The 24,569-nt window shown below is 42.0% G+C and overlaps 1 protein-coding gene across 1 annotated transcript in view; it reads right to left on the reverse strand.

Annotated features, from left to right (window-relative positions):
* LOC146674417 (scavenger receptor cysteine-rich domain-containing protein DMBT1-like) overlaps positions 1 to 24,338 on the reverse strand; it is a 52,740-nt gene extending 28,402 nt beyond the window's left edge. Inside the window, exons 1-17 of the mRNA XM_085401062.1 lie at positions 24,260 to 24,338; positions 17,764 to 17,784; positions 17,048 to 17,371; positions 12,216 to 12,527; positions 11,796 to 12,122; positions 11,361 to 11,672; positions 10,316 to 10,630; positions 9,892 to 10,215; positions 9,460 to 9,771; positions 9,018 to 9,359; positions 8,582 to 8,893; positions 5,779 to 6,093; positions 5,350 to 5,685; positions 4,914 to 5,225; positions 3,857 to 4,171; positions 3,433 to 3,756; positions 3,000 to 3,311 (exon numbers count right to left, since the gene is read on the reverse strand). Of these exons, the coding sequence (XP_085257188.1) occupies positions 3,000 to 3,311; positions 3,433 to 3,756; positions 3,857 to 4,171; positions 4,914 to 5,225; positions 5,350 to 5,685; positions 5,779 to 6,093; positions 8,582 to 8,893; positions 9,018 to 9,359; positions 9,460 to 9,771; positions 9,892 to 10,215; positions 10,316 to 10,630; positions 11,361 to 11,672; positions 11,796 to 12,122; positions 12,216 to 12,527; positions 17,048 to 17,371; positions 17,764 to 17,784; positions 24,260 to 24,317 (4,873 nt within the window). The 5' untranslated portion in view covers positions 24,318 to 24,338. The remainder of the gene's footprint in view (positions 1 to 2,999; positions 3,312 to 3,432; positions 3,757 to 3,856; positions 4,172 to 4,913; positions 5,226 to 5,349; positions 5,686 to 5,778; positions 6,094 to 8,581; positions 8,894 to 9,017; positions 9,360 to 9,459; positions 9,772 to 9,891; positions 10,216 to 10,315; positions 10,631 to 11,360; positions 11,673 to 11,795; positions 12,123 to 12,215; positions 12,528 to 17,047; positions 17,372 to 17,763; positions 17,785 to 24,259) is intronic.
* Positions 24,339 to 24,569: the final 231 nt, after the last annotated feature.

The following is a 24,569-nucleotide window of genomic DNA, read 5'->3' on the forward strand; positions in this document are numbered from 1 at the left end:
CGTCCAGCCTCATGTTTCGTCTGCTGGGGGTTCTGGAGAACCCAGCCAGCCTCAAGTGTCTTCTGCTGGGGGTTTAGGAGAACCCAGCCAGCCTCAAGTGTCTTCTGCTGGGGGTTTAGGAGAACCCAGCCGGCCTCAAGTGTCTTCTGCTGGGGGTTCTGGAGAACCCAGCCAGCCTCATGCTTCGTCTGCTGGAGGGCCCGAGGAGCCCGTCCAGCCTCATGCCACGTCTGCTGGAGGGCCCGAGGAGCCCGTCCAGCCTCATGCCACGTCTGCTGGAGGGCCCGAGGAGCCCGTCCAGCCTCATGCCACGTCTGCTGGAGGGCCCGAGGAGCCCGTCCAGCCTCATGCCACGTCTGCTGGAGGGCCCGAGGAGCCCGTCCAGCCTCATGCCACGTCTGCTGGAGGGCCCGAGGAGCCCACCCAGCACCACGCCTCGTTAGCTGAGGGTCCTGGAGGACCCAGCCAGCACATCCTCACATCTGCTGACGGTCCTGGAGGACCCAGCCAGCACGTCCTCACACCTGCTGACGGTCCTGGAGGACCCAGCCAGCACATCTCTACATCATCACCTGCAGCATTCACGCCACCGCCTACAGCATTCACATCACCGCCATTCGCATCACCGCCTGCAGCGTCGCTGCCGTCCCGCTGCCGTCAGGTTCCGCAGCCGTCCCGCTGCCGTCAGGTTCCGCAGCCGTCCCGCTGCCGTCAGGTTCCGCAGCCGTCCCGCTGCTGTCATCCACGCCTGGTCCAGCCTCCGCTTCAGCCTCTGTCTCGTCTGGTCCAGCCTCCGCTTCAGCCTCTGTCCCGTCTGGTCCAGCCTCTGTCTCGTCTGGTCCAGCCTCCGCTTCAGCCTCTGTCTCGTCTGGTCCAGCCTCCGCGTCTTCATCCACGCTTGGTCCTCCCTCCGCGTCTTCATCCACGCTTGGTCCTCCCTCCGCGTCTTCATCCACGCTTGGTCCTCCCTCCGCGTCTTCATCCACGCTTGGTCCTGCCTCCGTGTCTTCATCCACGCTTGATCCAGCTTCAGCCTCCGCTTCAGCTTCAGCTTCGCCTGGTCCAGCCTCGGCTCCGCCTTCGTCTGATCCTGCGGTTGCCACACCGCCGTCGGGGCCAGCTCGACCCGTTCTGCCTCGCCTCTGCCGGCCGTTTTCCGGGTCTCTAAGATGGCATCATGGCCTTCGGGGACGGCCTCCGGAAAGGGTTCGTCGCCGCCGCTGGCATCGCGGCCGTCCTCCGGACCTGCTCGGTGGCCGCCACTACCTTCCAAGTGGTCGGCCTCCAGAACTGTTTGCCCGTCGCCGCCGTTGCCGTGTGCACGGTCGGCCCCCAGAACTGTTTGCCCGTCGCCGCCGTTGCCGTGTGCACGGTCGGCCCCCAGAACTGTTTGCCCGTCGCCGCCGTTGCCGTGTGCTCGGTCGGCCCCCAGAACTGTTTGCCCGTCGCCGCCGTTGCCGTGTGCTCGGTCGGCCCCCAGAACTGTTTGCCCGTCGCCGCCGTTGCTGTGTGCATGGTCGGCCCCCTGACTGTGTTGTGGACTGGTGAACATTCGTGTTTTGGTTCTGGTTTCTCGTGCTCCTGGTTTTTTGTGTTTCAGGCCCTCCTTCCTGGGCCCCCTCCGCCCGCCCTGGCTTGGTGCTTGTGCTTTTTGTTTGGGGCTGTCGGGAGCCAGCCCTTTGAGGGGGGGTACTGTCACGGTTCTGGGTCCGTTGGACCCAGTATTTTGAGTTTATTGTGTTTTGATTTAAGTTTTCATTAGGGATTGTGTTCTTGTTCTCTTGTCGTGTTATGGTGATGATTATGATTTCTATTATTAGAGTTCCATGTTTCTGTTTATCTGGGTTTACGATGTGAGTTTAGTTTCATATGTCATTTCCTGTCTGTCTCTCAGTGTCAGGTCTGCGTCTTGGTGTGGTGTTCTCATTTCCTGTTTTATTGTGAAGGTCTGGGTCTCATGTGAGTGTGTTCAGTTTTACCTCGTCTTGTTGATTATTCCCAGCTGTGTCCACCACCTGTGTGTAATTCCCCTGTGGTTCTCTGTGTATTTAAGTCATGTCTTCCGTCATTGTTGTTGCTGGTCCGTCTGTGTATTCCACCCTGTGTCATCTGTGTATCTACCATGTCACATCCGTGTGCTCTCCCTGCTGTCCATCGTCATTCTCCTCTGCTCGTTCTCATTCAGGTTTGTGCTTTGTAGTTTAGTTGTTTCCCAGTATAGTTTAGTTCCAGCTCCATTTGCCGTTTGTATTTACTTTCATGTTCAATAAACCACCTTTACACCTTCACCACTGCCTGCACTTGGATCCTCCTTCATTTCCTCCACACGGCTCACCTCACTCGCCGTGACACTAATTTAATTTCCCAAACCACCCGGAGCCGCAAAATCAAGACTAAAGAGCCGCATGAGGCTCCGGAGCCACGGGTTGCCGACCCCTGGCCTAACCGTAGCCCTTACCCTAAACCTAACCATAACCTAATTGTAACCCTGACACTAAAACCACATTTTGAGCATCAAGAACGCCTTTACAAGCCTTCAAACTTTTGAGGACCGGTTTGTGTGTCCTCACAAGTGACTGTTGGTTCTCACAAGTGTAGTAGAATGAAGATGTCGGTCCTCACAAAGATAGATATACAGGAACACACACACATATATCAGGCTGACTTTCCCTCTCTGAAAATATCTTCCATGTCCCGCTCATAAATGTTCATTTGAAACTATTAAAATGTTCCTTTAAGGTATTTAAATGAAATCTCTAATCTTATAAGTTATTTAAAAAGTAATGTATAGCTCTCTGGATCTGAGCTGCGTTTAAAGAGAAAGATGCAAACATTTTACCACTCAAATATTCTACAGTGTGGTTCTTGCACAGGTGAGTTTGACTGTTCACACTGAATTTCATTATGAAACACACTAATAAGTGGAAGATGGAAGTCTAAAAAAAAGGTTATTTTTTACAGTGATTAACATTCATCAGATGATCAAAAGAATATCTCACCTGAACAGATGACAGCAGCATCCTGACCATGTTCACATCTGTTTGATCCAAATCCACTGTGCTGACACTCAGTTAGAGAACTTTCATTTCCTGAACAGGTGACATCATCAAGCCAAATCTGTCCAGTTCCTGCACCAAAGTGAGCTGATTGAGGAACTTCCAGTGCCGACCCACAGTTTATCTGTCTGCAAACCACCTCAGCATCATTTAAGTCCCAGCCATCATTACAGACTGTTCCCCAGCTGTTACTGTGATGTACTTCAACTCTGCCAGAACATCGAGTCGATCCAGATCCAGTTAATCTGATCACACCTTTTATGTAAAAGACATAACACAAACTATATTTCAATACATATCTTAAAGAAAATACAGATGCATAACACTCAAAAATACATTAACATGCAGTTTTTTTCATATCAGGAAGTCATGTCACCTGAACACATGACACCAACATCATATGAATGTAAACTGTAGTAGTAGTTGTAGTAGTTTCCCCATCCAGAGTGTTGACATTCAGTTACAGAACTTTCATTTCCTGAACAGCTCACACCACTGAGCCAGACCTGTCCAGTTCCTGCACCAAACTTATATGATGGGGTAGCTTGTAGTGCAGACCCACAGTTTATCTCTCTGCAAACCACCTCAGCATCGTTTAAGACCCAGTTATGATCAGAAACTGTACCCCAGACATTATCATGATAAACTTCAACTCTGCCAGAGCATCGAGATGATCCAGAACCAGCTAATCTAATCAGATCTAAAAGGGAAAGAACATGAAAAACATTATAATAAATCCTTACATCAAAAAAGACTTAATGGAAGACACAAATGAACAGACTAACTGAATGTTTTCTCACCTGAACAGATGACAGCAGCATCCTGACCACGTACACAGCTGTTTGATCCAAATCCACTGTGTTGACACTCAGTTAGAGAACTTTCACTTCCTGAACAGGTCACATTGTCAAGCCAGATCTGTCCAGTTCCTGCACCAAAGTGAGCTGAATGAGGAACTTCCAGTGCCGACCCACAGTTTAACTGTCTGCAAACCACCTGAGCATCATTTAAGTCCCAGCCATCATCACAGACTGTTCCCCAGCTGTTATTGTGATAAACTTCAACTCTTCCAGAACATCGAGTCGATCCAGATCCAGTTAAAATGATGGACACAGCTGAAAACAAAATACAGAGATTATATAAAGGGAACCAAACAAAGAATACTTTAAGTTTCCAGCCATAGATTCCAAGTTATAGCAGAACGGTAAACTGAAAGGTGTAATACTGTCAGTCCACACAGATTGAACCCTAATAAAACAGTCTATAAAAAGTCCAATGGATTCACTCCTGACCTACAAAGACATTCAGCTCCCAAAATTGAATTAAGACAGAGTTTGTGAGGATTGCAGAACATCCACATTAAGAAAGTTAAAGCAGGCGACTTTGTTTGAATTGTTTCAATTACAAGACCTGAAAAGGACTAAGAAAACTTCAAGTTGCAGACTTTATCAAATCTTTCAGGGGTATGGTCTCCCTTGAACATGCACACACACACTTACACACACATACAGATGTCAGGCTGACTTTCCCTCTCTGAAAATATCTTCCATGTCCCGCTCATAAATGTTAATTTTAAACTATTAAAATGTTCCTTTAAGGTATTTAAATGAAATCTCTAATCTTATAAGTTATTTAAAAAGTAATGTATAGCTCTCTGGATCTGAGCTGCGTTTAAAGAGAAAGATGCAAACATTTTACCACTCAAATATTCTACAGTGTGGTTCTTGCACAGATGACTTTGACTGTTCACACTGAATTTCATTATAAAACACACTAACAAGTGGAAGATGGAAGTCTAAAAAAAAGGTTGTTTTTACAGTGTTTAACATTCATCTGATGATCAAAAGAATATCTCACCTGAACAGATGACAGCAGCATCCTGACCATGTTCACATGTGTTTGATCCAAATCCACTGTGTTGACACTCAGTTAGAGAACTTTCATTTCCTGAACAGGTCACATTGTCAAGCCAAATCTGTCCAGTTCCTGCACCAAAGTGAGCTGATTGAGGAACTTCCAGTGCCGACCCACAGTTTAACTGTCTGCAAACCACCTCAGCATCATTTAAGTCCCAGCCATCATCACAGACTGTTCCCCAGCTGTTATTGTGATAAACTTCAACTCTGCCAGAACACCGACTTGATCCAGATCCAGTTAATCTGATTGGACCTTTTAATGAAAAACATGTGACACAAACGATGTTTTAATATATGTCTCTTAAAGAAAACAAAGATACATATCACACAAAAATACATTAACATGCAGTGTGTTCCATGCCAAAAAGTGATGTCACCTGAACAGATGACACCAGCATCAGAATAATGTCCATTGTAGTAGTAGTAGTAGTAGTAGTAGTAGGGGTTTCCCCATCCAGGGTGTTGACATTCAGTTAGAGAACTTTCATTTCCTGAACAGCTCACACCACTGAGCCAGATCTGTCCAGTTCCTGCACCAAAGTAAGCTGATCGAGGAGCTTGTAGTGCAGACCCACAGTTTAACTGTCTGCAAACCACCTCGGCATCATTTAAGTCCCAGTTATAATCAGAGACTGTTCCCCAGACATTATCATGATAAACTTCAACTCTGCCAGAACATCGGCTCGATCCAGAACCAGCCAACCTGATCAGATCTAAAAGGCAAAGAACATGAAAAAAAGTTAAATACAGCCTTACATCAAAAAAGACTATCTTGCAATATCATGTTGATCCAGCAGTTTTCACACCTGAACAGATGACAGCAGCATCCTGACCATGTTCACATCTGTTTGATCCAAATCCACTGTGCTGACACTCAGTTAGAGAACTTTCACTTCCTGAACAGGTCACATGATCAAGCCAAATCTGTCCAGTTCCTGCACCAAAGTGAGCTGATTGAGGAACTTCCAGTGCCGACCCACAGTTTAACTGTCTGCAAACCACCTGAGCATCATTTAAGTCCCAGCCATCATCACAGACTGTTCCCCAGCTGTTATTGTGGTAAACTTCAACTCTTCCAGAACATCGAGTCGATCCAGATCCAGTTAAAATGATGGACACAGCTGAAAACAAAACACAGAGATTATATAAAGGGAACCAAACATAGAATACTTTAAGATTCCAGCCATAGATTCCAAGTTATAGCAGAACGGTAAACTGAAAGGTGTAATACTGTCAGTCCACACAGCTTTAACACTAATAAAACAGTCTATAAAAAGGCCAATGGATTCACTCCTGATCTACAAAGACATTCAGCTCCAAAATTTGTATTATGACAGAGTTTGTGAGGACTGCAGAACATCCACATTAAGAAAGTTGAAGCAGGCGACTTTGTTTGAATTGTTTCAATTACAAGACCTGAAAAGAACTAAGAAAACTTCAAGTTGCAGACTTTATCAAATCTTTCAGGGGTATGGTCTCCCTTGAACACGCACACACACACTCACACACAGACACACACTCACGCACAGACACACACACACACACACACACACACACACACACACACACACACACAAGCCCGGTCAGCAATCTTAGTGAGGACCTTCATTGACATAATGCTTTCCCTTGCCCAGGGGTCAGCAACCTTTAACACCCAAAGAGCCACTTGGACCCAGTTTTCACGCAAAAGAAAACACTGGGAGCCGCAAATACTTTTTGACATCTAAAATGAAGATAACACTGTATATATTGTTTTTTTTTTACCTTTATGCTTTGTGTGAACAACTAAAGTAAGTAAGTAAAGTTTATTTATTAAGCACTTTTCACAGACAGGCAGTCACAAAGCGCTGTACACAAATATTAAAATAAACAATACAATCAATAGACATTATACACAATGTAAAAGATCAAATGTAAATAATATAAAGAATATAAAATACGTAGATCAACAAAAGGCTTGTTTGAACAGAAAAGTTAAACTGCTTTTTAAAAGAATCCACAGAGCAACTAAGGTGCGTTACTTATGAAATCCATGAAGTGCTAATGAGAAAATTACATTTTATTTATGTAATTAACACATTTTGAACTCTTAAAGAAATATAACAAAAGGAAAGACACCCAGCTGAACTAAAATGATCCATGTAGCAAACAAAAACTGTTGTGAGCCGCCACCCTTATATCGCCTTTGGGCTTTTGGAGCCTTGACCTGACTTTTAAAAAATAATTGGAAAAAAAGAACTATGCTGCTAAAAGATGAAAAATGGATATTTGCATAATTCTGCCTAAATATGTATTTTACCTGGTTAATGTGTGTGGCGGGGCGTGGTCTGCAGTGCCGCTGCATGGGAGTCGGACTCACCTGAGCGGCACCCGCAGTCACGCCTCGTCGCCTCAAAGTCTGTGCTCTCTCTGCTCTTGCTTTGGTGTGTGTCGGGCTGTGAGCTGAAAAGCTACAGCCGGCTGTATGCGTACAACAACCGTGTGTGAAAAGTGGTCGATAAAGAGATGCTGAAAAGCATGTTGATGGAAACATCGTCGGGTCTGCCATAGTATGTATACAATAAGACTTATGGTCCCGAACCTCTGCGCACAGCGCCTGCAAATCGGGGCTGCATGAAGTCACTTTCATCTTCACGCAGGACTGTAAGCTGTCATCTGTGAGGCATGAGCGGTGTTTGTTTTTAACATAGTTCACGGTGGAGAACAGCTAACGACATAATAAGGATCAGAAGATCCATAATTGGCCTACCTGGGGTCGAAAGCCTCGATAAATGCACAGCGTTTCGGCGGGTATACTGGCTTCCGCGAGTGTGACGCTTATTTTGAGCGATGAAAAAAATAATAAGATATAATTTTATTTTTATATTTCAAAATCACAATAATCTTCCAATTTAGAACTACAAGTTAAAAAAAGAACTAAACACAAATAAAATACACTTCAGCTAAATACTTCTAATTTAATTTCCCAAACCACCCAGAGCCGCAAAATAAAGACTAAAGAGCCGCATGAGGCTCCGGAGCCGCGGGTTGCCGACCCCTGGCCTAACCGTAGCCCTTACCCTAAACCTAACCATAACCTAATTGTAACCCTGACACTAAAACCACATTTTGAGCATCAAGAACGCCTTTACAAGCCTTCAAACTTTTGAGGACCGGTTTGTGTGTTCTCACAAGTGACTGTTGGTTCTCACAAGTGTAGTAGAATAAAGATGTCGGTCCTCACAAAGATAGATATACAGGAACACACACACTTACACACACATATGTCAGGCTGACTTTCCCTCTCTGAAAATATCTTCCATGTCCCGCTCATAAATGTTCATTTGAAACTATTAAAATGTTCCTTTAAGGTATTTAAATGAAATCTCTAATCTTATAAGTTATTTAAAAAGTAATGTATAGCTCTCTGGATCTGAGCTGCGTTTAAAGAGAAAGATGCAAACATTTTACCACTCAAATATTCTACAGTGTGGTTCTTGCACAGGTGAGTTTGACTGTTCACACTGAATTTCATTATAAAACACACTAATAAGTGGAAGACGGAAGTCTAAAAAAAAGGTTGTTTTTACAGTGTTTAAAATTCATCAGATCATCAAAAGAATATCTCACCTGAACAGATGACAGCAGCATCCTGACCATGTTCACATCTGTTTGATCCAAATCCACTGTGCTGACACTCAGTTAGAGAACTTTCATTTCCTGAACAGGTCACATTGTCAAGCCAAATCTGTCCAGTTCCTGCACCAAAGTGAGCTGATTGAGGAACTTCCAGTGCCGACCCACAGTTTAACTGTCTGCAAACCACTTCAGCATCATTTAAGTCCCAGCCATCATCACAGACTGTTCCCCAGCTGTTATTGTGGTAAACTTCAACTCTGCCAGAACATCGACTTGATCCAGATCCAGTTAATCTGATTGGACCTTTTAATGAAAAACATGTGACACAAACGATGTTTTAATATATGTCCCTTAAAGAAAACAAAGATACATATCACACAAAAATACATTAACATGCAGTATGTTCCATGTCAAAAAGTGATGTCACCTGAACAGATGACACCAGCATCATAATAATGTATATTGTAGTAGTAGTAGTAGTAGTAGTAGTAGTAGTAGTAGTTTCCCCATCCAGAGTGTTGACATTCAGTTAGAGAACTTTCATTTCCTGAACAGCTCACACCACTGAGCCAGATCTGTCCAGTTCCTGCACCAAAGTAAGCTGATCGAGGAGCTTGTAGTGCAGACCCACAGTTTAACTGTCTGCAAACCACCTCAGCATCATTTAGATCCCAGTTATAATCAGAGACTGTTCCCCAGACATTATTGTGAAAGATTTCAACTCTGCCAGAACACCGGCTCGATCCAGAACCAGCTAATCTAATCAGATCTAAAAGGGAAAGAACATGAAAAACATTATAATAAATCCTTACATCAAAAAAGACTTAATGGAAGACACAAATGAACAGACTAACTGACAGTTTTCTCACCTGAACAGATGACAGCAGCATCCTGACCATGTTCACATCTGTTTGATCCAAATCCACTGTGCTGACACTCAGTTAGAGAACTTTCACTTCCTGAACACGTCACATTGTCAAGCCAAATCTGTCCAGTTCCTGCACCAAAGTGAGCTGATTGAGGAACTTCCAGTGCCGACCCACAGTTTATCTGTCGGCAAACCACCTGAGCATCATTTAAGTCCCAGCCATCATCACAGACCGTTCCCCAGCTGTTATTGTGATAAACTTCAACCCTACCAGAACATCGAGTCGATCCAGATCCAGTTAATCTGATCACACCTTTTATGTAAAAGACATAACACAAACTATATTTCAATACATATCTTAAAGAAAATACAGATGCATAACACTCAAAAATACATTAACATGCAGTTTTTTCATATCAAGAAGTCATGTCACCTGAACACATGACACCAACATCATAAGAATGTAAACTGTAGTAGTTGTTGTAGTAGTTTCCCCATCCAGAGTGTTGACATTCAGTTACAGAACTTTCATTTCCTGAACAGCTCACACCACTGAGCCAGACCTGTCCAGTTCCTGCACCAAACTTATATGATGGGGTAGCTTCTAGTGCAGACCCACAGTTTATCTCTCTGCAAACCACCTCAGCATCGTTTAAGACCCAGTTATTATCAGAAACTGTTCCCCAGACATTATCATGATAAACTTCAACTCTGCCAGAGCATCGAGATGATCCAGAACCAGCTAATCTAATCAGATCTAAAAGGGAAATAACATGAAAAACATTATAATAAATCCTTACATCAAAAAAGACTTAATGGAAGACACAAATGAACAGACTAACTGACAGTTTTCTCACCTGAACAGATGACAGCAGCATCCTGACCATGTTCACATCTGTTTGATCCAAATCCACTGTGCTGACACTCAGTTAGAGAACTTTCATTTCCTGAACAGGTCACATGATCAAGCCAGATCTGTCCAGTTCCTGCACCAAAGTGAGCTGAATGAGGAACTTCCAGTGCCGACCCACAGTTTAACTGTCTGCAAACCACCTGAGCATCATTTAAGTCCCAGCCATCATCACAGACTGTTCCCCAGCTGTTATTGTGATAAACTTCAACTCTTCCAGAACATCGAGTCGATCCAGATCCAGTTAAAATGATGGACACAGCTGAAAACAAAATACAGAGAAGATATGAAGGGGACCAAAAATAGAATACTTTTAGTTTCCAGCCATAGATTCCAAGTTATAGCAGAACGATAAACTGAAAGGTGTAATACTGTCAGTCCACACAGCTTTAACACTAATAAAACAGTCTATAAAAAGTCCAATGGATTCACTCCTGACCTACAAAGACATTCAGCTCCAAAATTTGTATTATGACAAACTTTGTGAGGACTGCAGAACATCCACATTAAGAAAGTTGAAGCAGGCGACTTTGTTTGAATTGCTTCAAGATCAAAACTTCAAGTTGCAGCCTTTATCAAATCTTTCAGGGGTATGGTCTCCCTTAAACACACACATACAGACTCACGCACAGACACACACACACAGATGACAGGCTGACTTTCCCTCTGAAAAGATCTTCCATGTCCCGCTCATAAATGTTCATTTGAAACTATTAAAATGTTCCTTTAAGGTATTTAAAATGAAATCTGTCATCTTGTAAGTTATTAACAAGTAATGTATACATCTCTCTGGATCTGAGCCGCGTTTATAGAGAAAGATGCAAACGTTTTACCGCTTAAATATTCAACAGTTTGGTTCTTGCACAGATGACTTTGACTGTTCACACTGAATTTCATTATAAAACACACTAATAAGTGGAAGACGGAAGTCTAAAAAAAAGGTTGTTTTTACAGTGTTTAACATTCATCAGATCATCAAAAGAATATCTCACCTGAACAGATGACAGCAGCATCCTGACCATGTTCACATCTGTTTGATCCAAATCCACTGTGTTGACACTCAGTTAGAGAACTTTCATTTCCTGAACAGGTCACATTGTCAAGCCAAATCTGTCCAGTTCCTGCACCAAAGTGAGCTGATTGAGGAACTTCCAGTGCCGACCCACAGTTTATCTGTCTGCAAACCACCTGAGCATCATTTAAGTCCCAGCCATCATCACAGACTGTTCCCCAGCTGTTATTGTGATAAACTTCAACTCTGCCAGAACATCGACTTGATCCAGATCCAGTTAATCTGATTGGACCTTTTAATGAAAAACATGTGACACAAACGATGTTTTAATATATGTCCCTTAAAGAAAACAAAGATATATATCACACAAAATACATTAACATGGAGTGTGTTCTATGCCAAAAAGTGATGTCACCTGAACAGATGACACCAGCATCAGAATAATGTCCATTGTAGTAGTAGTAGTTGTAGTAGTTTCCCCATCCAGAGTGTTGACATTCAGTTAGAGAACTTTCATTTCCTGAACAGCTCACACCACTGAGCCAAATCTGACCAGTTCCTGCACCAAAGTAAGCTGTTCGAGGAGCTTGTAGTGCAGACCCACAGTTTAACTGTCTGCAAACCACCTGAGCATCATTTAGGTCCCAGTTATAATCAGAGACTGTTCCCCAGACGTTATTGTGAAAGATTTCAACTCTGCCAGAACATCGGCTCGATCCAGAACCGGCCAACCTGATCAGATCTAAAAGGCAAAGAACATGAAAAGCAGTTAAATACAGCCTTACCTCAAAAAAGACTATCTTGCAATATCATGTTGATCCAGCAGTTTTCACACCTGAACAGATGACAGCAGCATCCTGACCATGTTCACATGTGTTTGATCCAAATCCACTGTGTTGACAGTCAGTCAGAGAACTTTCATTTCCCGAACAGGTCACATCATCAAGCCAAATCTGTCCAGTTCCTGCACCAAAGTAAGCCGATCGAGGAGCTTGTAGTGCTGTCCCACAGTTTATCTGTCTGCAAACCACCTCAGCATCATTTAAGCCCCAGCCATCATCACAGACTGTTCCCCAGCTGTTATTGTGATAAACTTCAACCCTGCCAGAACATCGAGTCGATCCAGATCCAATTAATCTGATCACACCTTGTATATAAAAAGATATAACACAAACTATATTTCAATATACATCCCTTAAAGAAAATATAGATGCATAACAGTCAAAAACACAGTGACGTGCAGTATTAGGTCTTCGTATCGCAATTGATTTCTATAATTTATTCAATACCAATTCGATTCAATTTTGACTCAGAAAAATCAGAAATATTATAATTATCATGATCATCATTATCATGTACATAACTATATTTTTATATCTATGTATAAAAATAAAGGTGACAAGCATGGAAATTCGTAAGAGGTGTAAACACCACAGCAGATGTGTCACTGTACTGGGTCACGGACCCAGTGCTTTGTGTTTATTGGTGAACTGACATTTCAGATTATTATTAGGAGTTATGGTTCTCTGGTTACGGTACATCCCTGGATTGTGGTTTCTGTTTTGTGTCATCTCTGTTCTTCAGGTTCCTAGATTTCCTTTATCTTTTTTCTTTTCTTTGTAGTGTGTAAAGTGTAAACAGCAGTAAATACTAAATATTGAATGCTGTTGTGCAGCACGCAGGACCGACAGCACACAATGTGCTTTGAAGTAGCAGTCAAGAAAGGTGTAGTTTATCTCTATGAACAGTGAACACCCAAGTGCACACCTGTGTGGATCAGCACGCTCATATTCAAAAGGTTTCCCCATGTAACGGTCTGCTAAAGGGTGTAGAGAGCCATAGCCCCACCCCCCAGGGCATGAAGCAGGCATGGAGGAGATCTAGGCTCCAGACATCCAGAGACCCCAGAGTGCGAGAGCCCAAGGAGGACCACCGGAGGGGCATCCGTGCCACCCTCCTGGGAAGAGCTGAGGAGAGCCCAAGATGAGGGGTCACCCAGTAGCCACGGAGCAGAAACCAGAGGGGGCTGCACTGGCGTGCCCGCCGGCTCTGCCGGCAGCCAGCTGTGGCTAAGTGAATCAAGCCTCAGGCCCAGAGGCCGGAGGCCCAACGGCCCCCTACGCCCCGGAAAAGGCCTGACCACGCAACAGTCGCCAGGCCCCGCCAAGTAGCCACCGGGTGTGAGCTGGTACATACCTGAGCGCCCAGCCCCAGACACCAAGAACCACCAACGCACCAACACCTGAGGGCATCAGTCACCGGCAGGGAGTATGGTGAGGGGAGATAGGCCTCCACACTTTGGAGGGCCTGGGAGTTCCCAGAGAGGTGGAGTCTAAGATCCGACCTGACATATAGACACAGACAAACAGGCATACACAGACACAAACATGCATTCCCACCCTCATGCACACATATACAAATACTCAGCACTCACCCAATGTAAGGATATACATAAATGGACATGTACACACAATCACACTCCCCAAACATACTCTATACCCCAGGTCCAGGTATCCACGCCCCCAGAGGGGGAAACGGCACCTAGACCCAGGAGATGTTACCCTTTCCCCCGGGGTGGAGGCAAGCAGACCGCCCCAGGCTCCACAGCAGCAGGGAGGCCCAAGATCCCAAACGAACGGCCAATACCTCCTCCCAGCCCCCCTGCCCCGATGGCCAGCAGAGAATAGGGGTGTGTGAAGACCCCAAACCTCCCTCCTCTCGCTCATGTGTAGTGTTGCTGCGTGTTGTTCTAAAGTGCATTTGAAACACAGGAGAGCATGGTGCTGCTGCCAGAGATTAGCAGGTGTTAGCACGGTCCCTCCCGAGCCACAACCAGAGCCACTAACCAGGTTATGACCACAACCCCCAGGTTAAGCCCTCCAGGCAAAGGCGGGACCAAACCACAACCCCCCAGCCCCGCTATGTGATGGAGCCGATCACAGGAGCCCAGAGGGATTGATCTAATGTGGTGGCAGAGGCTGTCTCGAGACTAATGTGATCTATTAGATTGTTTCTATATTGGCTAGAATTAAGATTATTTTTATTTTTCCAGTTCATGAGGACCGTTTTCTTGGCAATGCATAGGGCAGTAAAAACATGTGGGCTGTATTAGTTTCTGTAGTGACATCATCCAATTTGCCCATCAAGCACACTAAAGGGGAGGTTGTAATTTTACATTTCAGACACTTTGATAAGTCTTTACATATCCCACGCCAAAACTTCTGCACTGGTGGACAGAACCAAAGAGCGTGCATGTAATTGTCTGGTGTATTGCCTTGACAGTGTGAGCAGTTGTTGGAAGATGTAAAGCCCATCTGGAACATCCGATGACCTGTATAGTGCACTCTATGTAGTATTTTGTATTGTATTAATTGCAGACTGGGATTTCTAATCAATTTAAATGTTTTTAAGCATACCTGAGACCAGAAGTTTTGGTCTAAGTTGACTGATAAATCTGCTTCCCACTTTGCAATAGGAAGAGATATTGATTCATCTATTTTAGAAAGTGTTCTGTATATTTTAGACAATAATTTGGGGGCACTTAAGAGTAATAAGATGTACCGCACTTGGTGGTGTTTGTAATTCAACTTGACTGAGGTTAAATTTCTTTTTTATTATGGATTTAATTTGTTGATATTCTAAAAATCTTTTCTTGTTGATCCCATATTGTATAACTAGTCTGTCAAATGGAATAAAGTCTGTTCCTTCTAATATATGTTCCAAGTATTTAATTCCTTTACAACTCCATTCTGGAAAATTAATCATATTATTGTTTTGTAATATGTCAGGGTTATTCCAGATAGGTGTACATTTGCATGGGATTAATGAAGACTCCGTTATTTTTAGAAACTCTCACCATGCTGTCAGAGAAGAGCTGATGCTGACGCTTTTAAAGCATTCATGTCTTTTGATGTTTGAGCTGATAAATGGTAGGTCTGAAATCTCTAGATTATTGCATAGTGCCTGTTCAACCTCTAGCCAGGGCTCATCTAAGAAGGTATGTTTTAACCATCCTGAGATTAACTGAAGCCTGTTGGCTAGGAAGTATTGTTGAAAGTTTGGCACATCTAATCCTCCTTTATCCTTGGTTCTTTGTAGCGTTTTTAAACTGATACGCGGGGGTTTATGTTTCTAAAGGAATTTAGAAATATACGAATCCAGAGATCTGAATCAATCTTGTGATGGCTTGTTGGGGATCATTGAAAATAAGTAATTTATTTTTGGCAAGACCATCATTTTTATAGTGGCGACCCTTCCCATGAGTGATATGGGTAGAGATTTCCATCTAGTCAGATCACCTTCTACTTTCTTTAGAAGTGGGATGTGGTTTAATTTAGTTAAGTCTGAAAGCTTAGGAGAGACATTAATACCTAAATATTTAATATTTCCAGATTGTAGTGGGGCAGAAGAAGAATTATGGAAGGAGCAGTTAAAATCTACAGAAGAACTGTAGATTTTGATCTTGAAAACCAGTTTATTAGAGTAATTACCTCAGAAAGGTTGGTTTGTGAGCTTTGGAGAAAAAGCAACACATCATCCGCATAGAGACTGATTTTATGTTCTACGTTCTTACATTTTATGCCCTTAATTGTTGTAGCTTGTCTAAGTGCTGCTGCTAGTGGTTCGATAAAAATTGCAAAAAGTGAAGGGGAGAGTGGGCACCCCTTTCGGGTGCCCCTCAGGAGACAGGAGCTGGAGGATATCTGGTCATTTCTTCTAACACGAGCTGTTGGGGAATTATATATTCTTAGCCAGTTTATGAAAGAGTTTCCAAAGCCAAATTTGTTTAAAGTTGCAAATAAAAAATTCCAGTTAACCCTGTCAAACGCTTTCTTCATCTAGAGATAATATTGTGGTTAAAATGTTTTTACTGTATGAGTAGTCTATTAAATTAAGTAATCTATGTGTGTTTGTTGATGATTGCCTACCTTTTATGAAACCTGTTCCTAAGGTTCCTGTTTCCACATCGTAGTGTCTAGTCTGCATCTTGGTACTTTGTCTGAGTGTCCTTTTTTGCTTAGGTAGTCCTTCTCCATTGTTTATGGTTTCAGTTCTGGAATTCTGTTATCCCAGCTATGATTCCCTCCTATCTCTGATTCCCTTATTACACCAGCCCTGTGTTTTTCCCTGTCGTTCCTTAGTCGTCATATTTTGTCAGGTTATGTCATGCCACATCATGAAATCCCAGTTTTGATCATCCTTCCTAGTTTGAATTTAGCTTTTAATTCTTGTGCTCGTGTATTGTATTTCTAAGTTTGTTTTCTGCCAGTGAATAAAAACTGCCGCCTTCAAGTTAAATATTCCTTGTCTGAGTCCTTTGCGTCGGTCAAACCTCTGCCTGTCACACAGCTCACCATGACAAGATGCTTTTGTGTCAAAGTGACTGCAGCTAAAACACAGAAAAGCATGATTGGGATTTGGCTTGGCTTTTAATAGCAGATAACCTGTAAAAATACTCTGCAGTAGGTCAAAAACGGAAGAATACCACAAATAAACATATGAACATTACCTGATGCTGCTGAAGTGAAGCAGAGGAATTTTACAGAGGTTTATTAGAGACACAGCTGAACGTTTTGCACTTTGGCATATTTTTCAAAAGTTTACATTTCTCTGATTTTTAACAACCCACCCCTATGCAGTATGTTCCATATAAAAAAGTTTTGTCACCTGAACAGATGACACCAACATCATAAGAATGTCCATAGTAGTTGTAGTAGTTTCCCCATCCAGAGTGTTGACATTCAGTTAGAGAACTTTCATTTCCTGAACAGCTCACACCACTGAGCCAAATCTGTCCAGTTCCTGCACCAAATTGAACTGATTGAGGAACTTCCAGTGCCGACCCACAGTCTAACTGTCTGCAAACCACCTCAGCATCCTTTAAGTCCCAGTTATAATCAGAAACTGTTCCCCAGGTGTTATTGTAAAAGATTTCAACTCTGCCAGAGCATCGAGTCGATCCAGATCCAGTTAATCTGATGGTGGATGCACCTGAAAAAGCAAACCATAAAAAACCTAAGAATTACATACAGTAGGCTATAGCAACTGTTTTCTTTCTTTTTTTAAACTTTCTGAACCCATATATTGCTGAAAAATACTTTGTATACTTTGTTTCTTTCTACTAAAAAGACATCCTTAGCCTTAAGTTCCGCTGAATTATTTTTTAAGGAAACTAAAATTACACCGTAGCACCAAAAATTTACATGAAAAATGCAAGGTTTGATTTAGAAGATTGCACACTAAGTCACGGGCTGTATTAGAAAATGTAAGTGATGGTGGCATTTCTGTCTTGTTATCAAATATGTAAAAAAAACAAAAAAAACAAACATCAAAAATGAAACTTGATGATTTTGTAAATTGTAACAATGCTTTTTTTTGCTCACCAGGCAGCTGTGCGTGACAACCTGAAAAGTGGAAAAAGACAAAACCAGTTTAGAGCAGAAGATGTCTTGCACTTGTGAGAAAGCAAATATGTGAAACTTAACAGTAAAGTCTTTTTTTCATAATTCTTAAATCAAAATATTTTTCACGAAAAAATCAAAATCTGACAAACTCCATTTAATTTTAAACTGCAACCCTGGCATATCTGATAGGAATTTCGCACAGTTTTTCTAACCACCCATTACAAAAAATTGCCCGTAATAACATATTATTTAATAACTGATTAAACTCTTGAATACTGTTGAGATTAAATTATTTGAAGTACCTCAATTCTATGCTTTGGATTAACTAAAATGCCATATAACCATATAGTGTAGTATTAAGTGGACACAGCCCTGAAAAATAAAGGCATTAGACTACGTGTCCTTAGGGGGTAGATTCTCACCCACGCTTGCCTGGGGGAAAAAAAGTCGATAACAGGGCTCCATCTTCTAGTGGAAAGTTACTGAAGCACTGGTGTTTAGACTCGAATGAGAGAGCTAGCAATAACTGTTAGGGGTACACCCTCATTTTGAGGTCTGCTGCACTGTGTCATGCAGAACACCTCTCCCTTCTAGAAGTAATTGTGTAAGAGAAAAAAGTGTGAAATTGTCTACTGAGCAGTGTTTTGTCTTCCATCAGATGCCTATGACGAGTCAAAAGAACTTGGTGAAGTGTTGATATTTAACAATTGGGGGCTCGTCCGGGATTCCAATACTAGGCTAAGAAAGACAGATTAAGCGGTTTGGGGGGTCAACCAGCAAAGCGAACAGAGACCCTCATTCTCATTTTAAAATAAAGGTAAGCACCACCTGTTCAAAGTCAAAATCAAAGCTTGCATGTTGGAGCTTATCTAAATTGTCTGTTCGCTTAGTTGATGGAATTCTCAGAGTCAATTTGCTGCAGTAGACAAAGAGATGATGTGTGATCTGTCCCAGTGTGTTAGAGCAACTAAATTGTGGGTGTAATAAGCCAAGTAAAACTAATTGGCTGTTGTGGATAGTGACTGAAAAGAGTAAGAGTAATTATCCTTAGGCGTGGTGGCTCCACTTGCTTTGGACGTGAGGCGAAACCCATGGGACCGGAATTAGGGTGGCAACCTGGGCAGGTGTGGACCCCCGAACAGCTAAATCGAGGTGAGGTATCATCGTCACAGTTGACGGCCTACACAAGAGCAGTCCAAAGTTTCTCCGCTGGCCAGATTCCGTGCGGGGAGCGGCGAGCCCATGCAGCGGCGTTAGATTGCGTGTGTGAATGTGAAAGAGCGAAAGGTTGCGTCTCGATTGAAATTGAGTAGTTAAATTCGCCACGGTTGACAGCATGTATGAGAGTAGGCCCGAGTTCTTTCACTGGATGGATCCCAAGCTAAGATCGTTGGCCCGCTCTAGTGCCTCTAGACTGTGTGCGTGTATAAAAAAGAAAAGTTAAAATTTCCTACAGTTGACAGTCTGCTTGACAGTGGGGCTAAGTTCTTTTGCTGGTTAGATTCCGAGCTGCGATAGCCCGCTGTAGTGCCTAAAGACTGTGTGGGTCAATTTTGGGTTAGTAAATTAGGCTTAAAGTTGAAACTTGCGTCTAAAACCGTGTGTTTGGGTGTGTGCAAAGTGAGATGCGCTCTGCAATAGTGTGTGAGCACTACAATAGTGCGGAGTTGATGTCTGCTGGCCATAAAGTGTAAAATTGACTGTGACTGTTTAGATTAAAAGGACTTTAAGAGTCTCATATGTTGTGACCTGTCTCACAGGAAAGTGAGTTATTTTGTGTTGTTAAATAGCAGCTGAAAAAAGAGGCAGGTTGGATTGGCATAGTAGATCTCCGCAGATGTGTGTGTGTGTGTGGAATAGAATGTGACAGGTATCGTGTCACATTCTAGGAGAGGAGAAGTGTTTCTCAGAGTGGAGTGAGCCAGACTGACAGAAGGAGGAAGAGCAAACGGCCCAACTCAGAGGGGAGGAGCTGAGTGTGAGGTGGAACCAAGGAGGAGCTAGGAGAAGCAGTCTGTGTGACAGCGGGGGAAAAGTGCCTAAAACAGAGAGTCAAGAGCAAAAAAAAGGGGGGGATTATTATGAATTATGCACAAAAGCTGAAGCAGAACAGGATGAATTGGAAAAATATTTAAATTAGCAACAAAGAGAAATGTATTTCAAGAGTGTCAAATAACGAGGGATGAAATATTAAATAAATCTCTTAGTGTGTTAATACAGGTGACTACAGACCTGGATCAACCCCCTCCACGAGCATATCGGCCAGAACATAATGATAGATATAATAATTGGAACCACAACGAGGCCATGTTTTGGCTGAAAATTCACAGCTTCACCTTCATGTATATGTTATTCTGAAAAGAAGCTTCAAGGACGGTCAATCTCTCCCTGAAAACAAGGGGCAGCTTCAGAGCAAAAGCATCAACGTTAAGAGTCAACACCAAGTGAACAGATAACAGCGCTGCCCTAAAACTTCAAAGGGTTCAGCAGCATGTACAAATACTATTGCAGATGGAAGCATGCGTTCTCTATCACAGGCTGAGAGGATCACCTGCAACATCATTGTGTGCGAATGGAGTTGAGAAGACGCTCTGAGTCTCACATTTGAAATGGCTAAGGAAGAAAAGAATGAAAGACATAAGACAAAGCTGAAGAGGAACGGCCCACTGGGCCTCTGACATGTCAACAGCCGAGAACTGCCGCAGATGTGGGGGAGGAGACAGCAGTTGTGAGGAGTGAGAAGAGAACATGGAGGAAAATGAAGGATGATGTTGTTAAAGTGAGAGAATATGAAAACTGTTGAAAAGTAAGGCAGATGGAGTTGTGGAGGATTGAGAAAGTGTCCAGATTATCACAATAAAATGGACAAAAAAAAGAGAGAGAGAGAAAGAGAGCACACACACAGACATGAAATGCTTTTTGGAGAGAATAGGGAGCTGGGGGAGACTGTTTCAATCCACAGCTCCACCTCCGCCTACTAACCATACATGCAAAGAAGACCAGCTTACACTCATGAACACGCCCATATCTCTCATTAATGCTAAAATAGACTCAACAGACACTTGCTATCAAACGCTGAGTCCACTGCTAATACGTAACTCTCTGGATTGCAGGACAACAGGTTGACATGTGTGAAAAGAAAAAAAAAGAAAAGGAGAAAAGAAAAGAGGAAAACTGGTATGACCAACTGGTAATTAGGTAATAAATGCACTTTCAACATAGTAAATTGTGAGATGGGAGGCAGGAGGAGGAGAGACCCGAGGCGTCCGAGTGTCAGGTGAACTGAACTTCAGGTAAGAAGTTATGACCTGCAGTCTATCTGGGTCAGATATAAACAATGTTTAGGTGGAGTTTATTTTCGTTGTGCTGACTTTTTACAGTCAGTTACAATAACTCGTACTGCGTACTAGCTAGCATGACGGAGTTTCTATACAGCTGGGTGGGTGCTATGATGTTATTGATAGTGAACTTTATTTAATTCATAAGGTTAGTTAGTAGAGTTTCGTAAAAAAACGAAATTGTCCTGTATTCAGAGAAAATATTACACGCAAAGATTGTCCCAGACTTCAGCTAGAATGGAAAAAGACACAAAGCTGGATTTATTCTGTCTTTATGCTGAAGCTGCCTCTTCTTCTCTTATTCTCTCTCCCTCCTTCTCCTGTTGCTACTTCAATCATGCAACTGATCAATGATCAGCTGATCGGCTTTTCTCTCTTGTTTATTTATCGCCCACTTTGCGCCAGAAGGAGGAAACCAGCAGATGTCAAGCTAAACAACAGCAGCATGTTTAAGCTTGATCAGCTGTTGTTAGAATTTATTTAATATTAATTTCTAGTACAGCTGATGTTTGCTGGAGCCACAGCTGTAAAGCTGCTGGTCATGATGTCGGTTTGAATATGTGGTAAGAGGGAAACATGAAGATGAAACCAGGAGATGTCCTTAATGAATCATCAGAGCTGAACAGGAATGGAGGAACAGGTTTACCTTTTAGGTGACATGAATGAGTTGAAGGGAAGTTATGAACTGTTTCTGAGAGACAAATAACACCAGGATCCTTTTCTAAGTAGCCGACAGCTGGTAACTGTGCAGGGGCGGATCTAGCAAAGTTTGGCCAGGGGGGCCAGGTAGGGCATTAACAGGGAAAGGGGGGCACAAAGAAGTACTTTTCTTTCTTATTCTCATTTAAAATATCTAGGTTTTAATAAATACTTATCTGAATCTTACAACCAAAGTTTTTATCTGATATAAAATGTATAGAAATCATACATATACCAACAAGACTGTACATCACTGTCACAACAGCATTTGTTTTCATTCAAAGGCTTTATGGCTTTTCCTATAATACCTGGTGGGCCGGTCTCTAGTCTAATGCCCGGTTTTTTGTCCCAGTCCAGCCCTGGGTGGAACTATGCCAGCTGACCCCATACTCTCCAGAATTGTGGAGCACTTGTGGGCAACCAGTAAATATGATGTGGGGAAAATGAACAGAGGTAGTGACTCTCAAGTCTCAGTTCAGACCAGGTAAGCATCAGCAATTAAATAAAGCAAGGAGCAGTGACAATAGCACTGCCTGTTATGGTAGCGAGAGTTCTAGACCCTACATCATATTGTCTTATTAGGAGTGGAAGGTTTTATGGTTCATTTGGTGAGAGGAAAATAGTTTACGTTTGGGCGTGTCCTGAAATAGGCTTAATAGTTTATATATAACAGTGCACTTAGAAGGACCTGTCAGGCATCATTCTCCGGTGGTGATGTCTTGTTGATAATTGACTAATCATCTCTCTTTCTCTTTCTCTTTTAAGCAGGCTTGCAAGATTGGAATTAACAGTGCTGTAAAACATTTTCTTGAGAGCAAATATAAGGTGAGCTTCTCCAAATTACAATGGGCATTGGAGAAAGTTATCTATGTGGGACACGATTCGATGGTAAGTCCCTGCCTAAAAGGATTGCAGCGAGTCAGTCCAGTCCAAAATCATAAAGAATTGTTTTTTCTTTTAAAACTGATGACATCATCTTGTTGTTAATGGATACGCGAATATTTTGCGCGTGAGACTCCATTATCAGCAATACCTGGTATGGATGCGTGTCAATGAATACGTGTGACTAGACTGAAGATGTGGACTAAAGTTTTGACAGACTTGAAAATTGAGATTAAAGACTGGACTTATTTTAGGATTAGTAATTTCCAATGCCTAATTCACCCTAGTGGTAAAAAGAGTGTATTTAGGTGTGTTTTCAGTAGGAGCAGGAGGACGAGAGACCAGGGGATAACTGTAGCTTCTCGTGAGTGTGTGGAACTGCAACCCTTTGGCTGCTAATTTTGAGTTATTGATTTTTACATGAAGAGAACTGTGTTTTATTGGCTGTGTTTTGATTTGGGTATCAAATTGTATTGTTGGGAGATGCCAAATGCTACAGTGAAGAAAACGTTTGACATCGCTCACGTGACATTTGTGTATATATGTATAAACATTTTAATAATTCAATAATAATTATCACTTAAGTAATAATTTATGGTTGTTTTAGGTCAGTCTGTCCAGTATTGTAATAATAATTATCTTAATAATATTCTGATGGCCTCAGGTCGACAATTATTTTATTTTATAAATTATGCATTTGTTAATAAAAACTTGTAATTGTGACAGATTTACAGTGAGCTCATTCTCACTCTCTTGTCAAAGTGTTTCACAGACAAAGTGTGCTTTGTCCTTGGTACTGTGACACTCCAAAGGTGAGACTTGTCTGATCACTAACATATCTCATGGAGATATTTACAGCAGCATTTACAAAGAGAAAAAATTATTTAGATTTTTGAATTGCCAAAAGAATTTGTACCACCTCCAGGTTTACTGTTGGATCATACACCAGCGCCAGGACCATAAATCATTTGTGATAATAACAGTATTACAAACTTCAGTTTTATTATTGTGATAGCTATCCAAAAAAATCATTAACCATATTACAAATACCATGTTCAATTATACCATAACACAACATGTCAATAGTTAATCAACAAATTGTTAACAGGATAATAAAATAAAATAATCTTCCCAAGTTTAATTAGGAATTAAGTAAACTAGAAATTTTATTAAATCTGCACTGCTAGTGATCACTTGTCAGTATGAACACTGCAAAATATAACCTGCACAGCTAACAAAACATACTAACCTGAAATCCTAAACTAGTAAAGAAGAAACTGGCTAAACTGAGTCAAACACATATTATATTCTCAGATGTGTTCTCAGTGTGAACATTTGCGTATGGTTTCAGATTTTAAACAGTCAATGAGTTTAACTAATTTACTTTTATAACATTATAATGTTAGACGATGATGATGATGTTGATGATGATTATTATTATTATTATGACAGTATTAGAATAGTTAGAATAGTTTAGAATAGTTAACATTTATACTTTTAATTAATTCTAATTAAACTAGTTAATGAGAAAGAAATAAGTGAAGAAAAATCCTCACCTTTGCAAAAGAGTATGATCATCAAATTAAACCAGCACACAAGCTGTTGCAGAGCCATTGCCGACTACACCTCTTTCACACTGTCTTAGACTTTAAATCCCTAGAAAACTTGCTCCGCCCATGGCGACATTCTTTACTCCTAAACCATTATTAGCGTCATGAGAAAAAGGTCAAACACAATGGTCTTGGTACCTGTATAGTCTGGTGAAAAAATGCATTCACTGTGATGTTGTGTAGCCAGTTGGACCACATTTCTACACAAAGCTCCTCAACGGACTTTAGTCTTTAAAACTATGATTCAGAAATGATT

Source organism: Rhamphochromis longiceps, linkage group LG3 (genome assembly GCF_057381845.1).
Source record: "Rhamphochromis longiceps isolate RC_006_pf linkage group LG3, R_longiceps_female_GT1.1, whole genome shotgun sequence".
Taxonomy (NCBI): Eukaryota; Metazoa; Chordata; class Actinopteri; order Cichliformes; family Cichlidae; genus Rhamphochromis; species Rhamphochromis longiceps.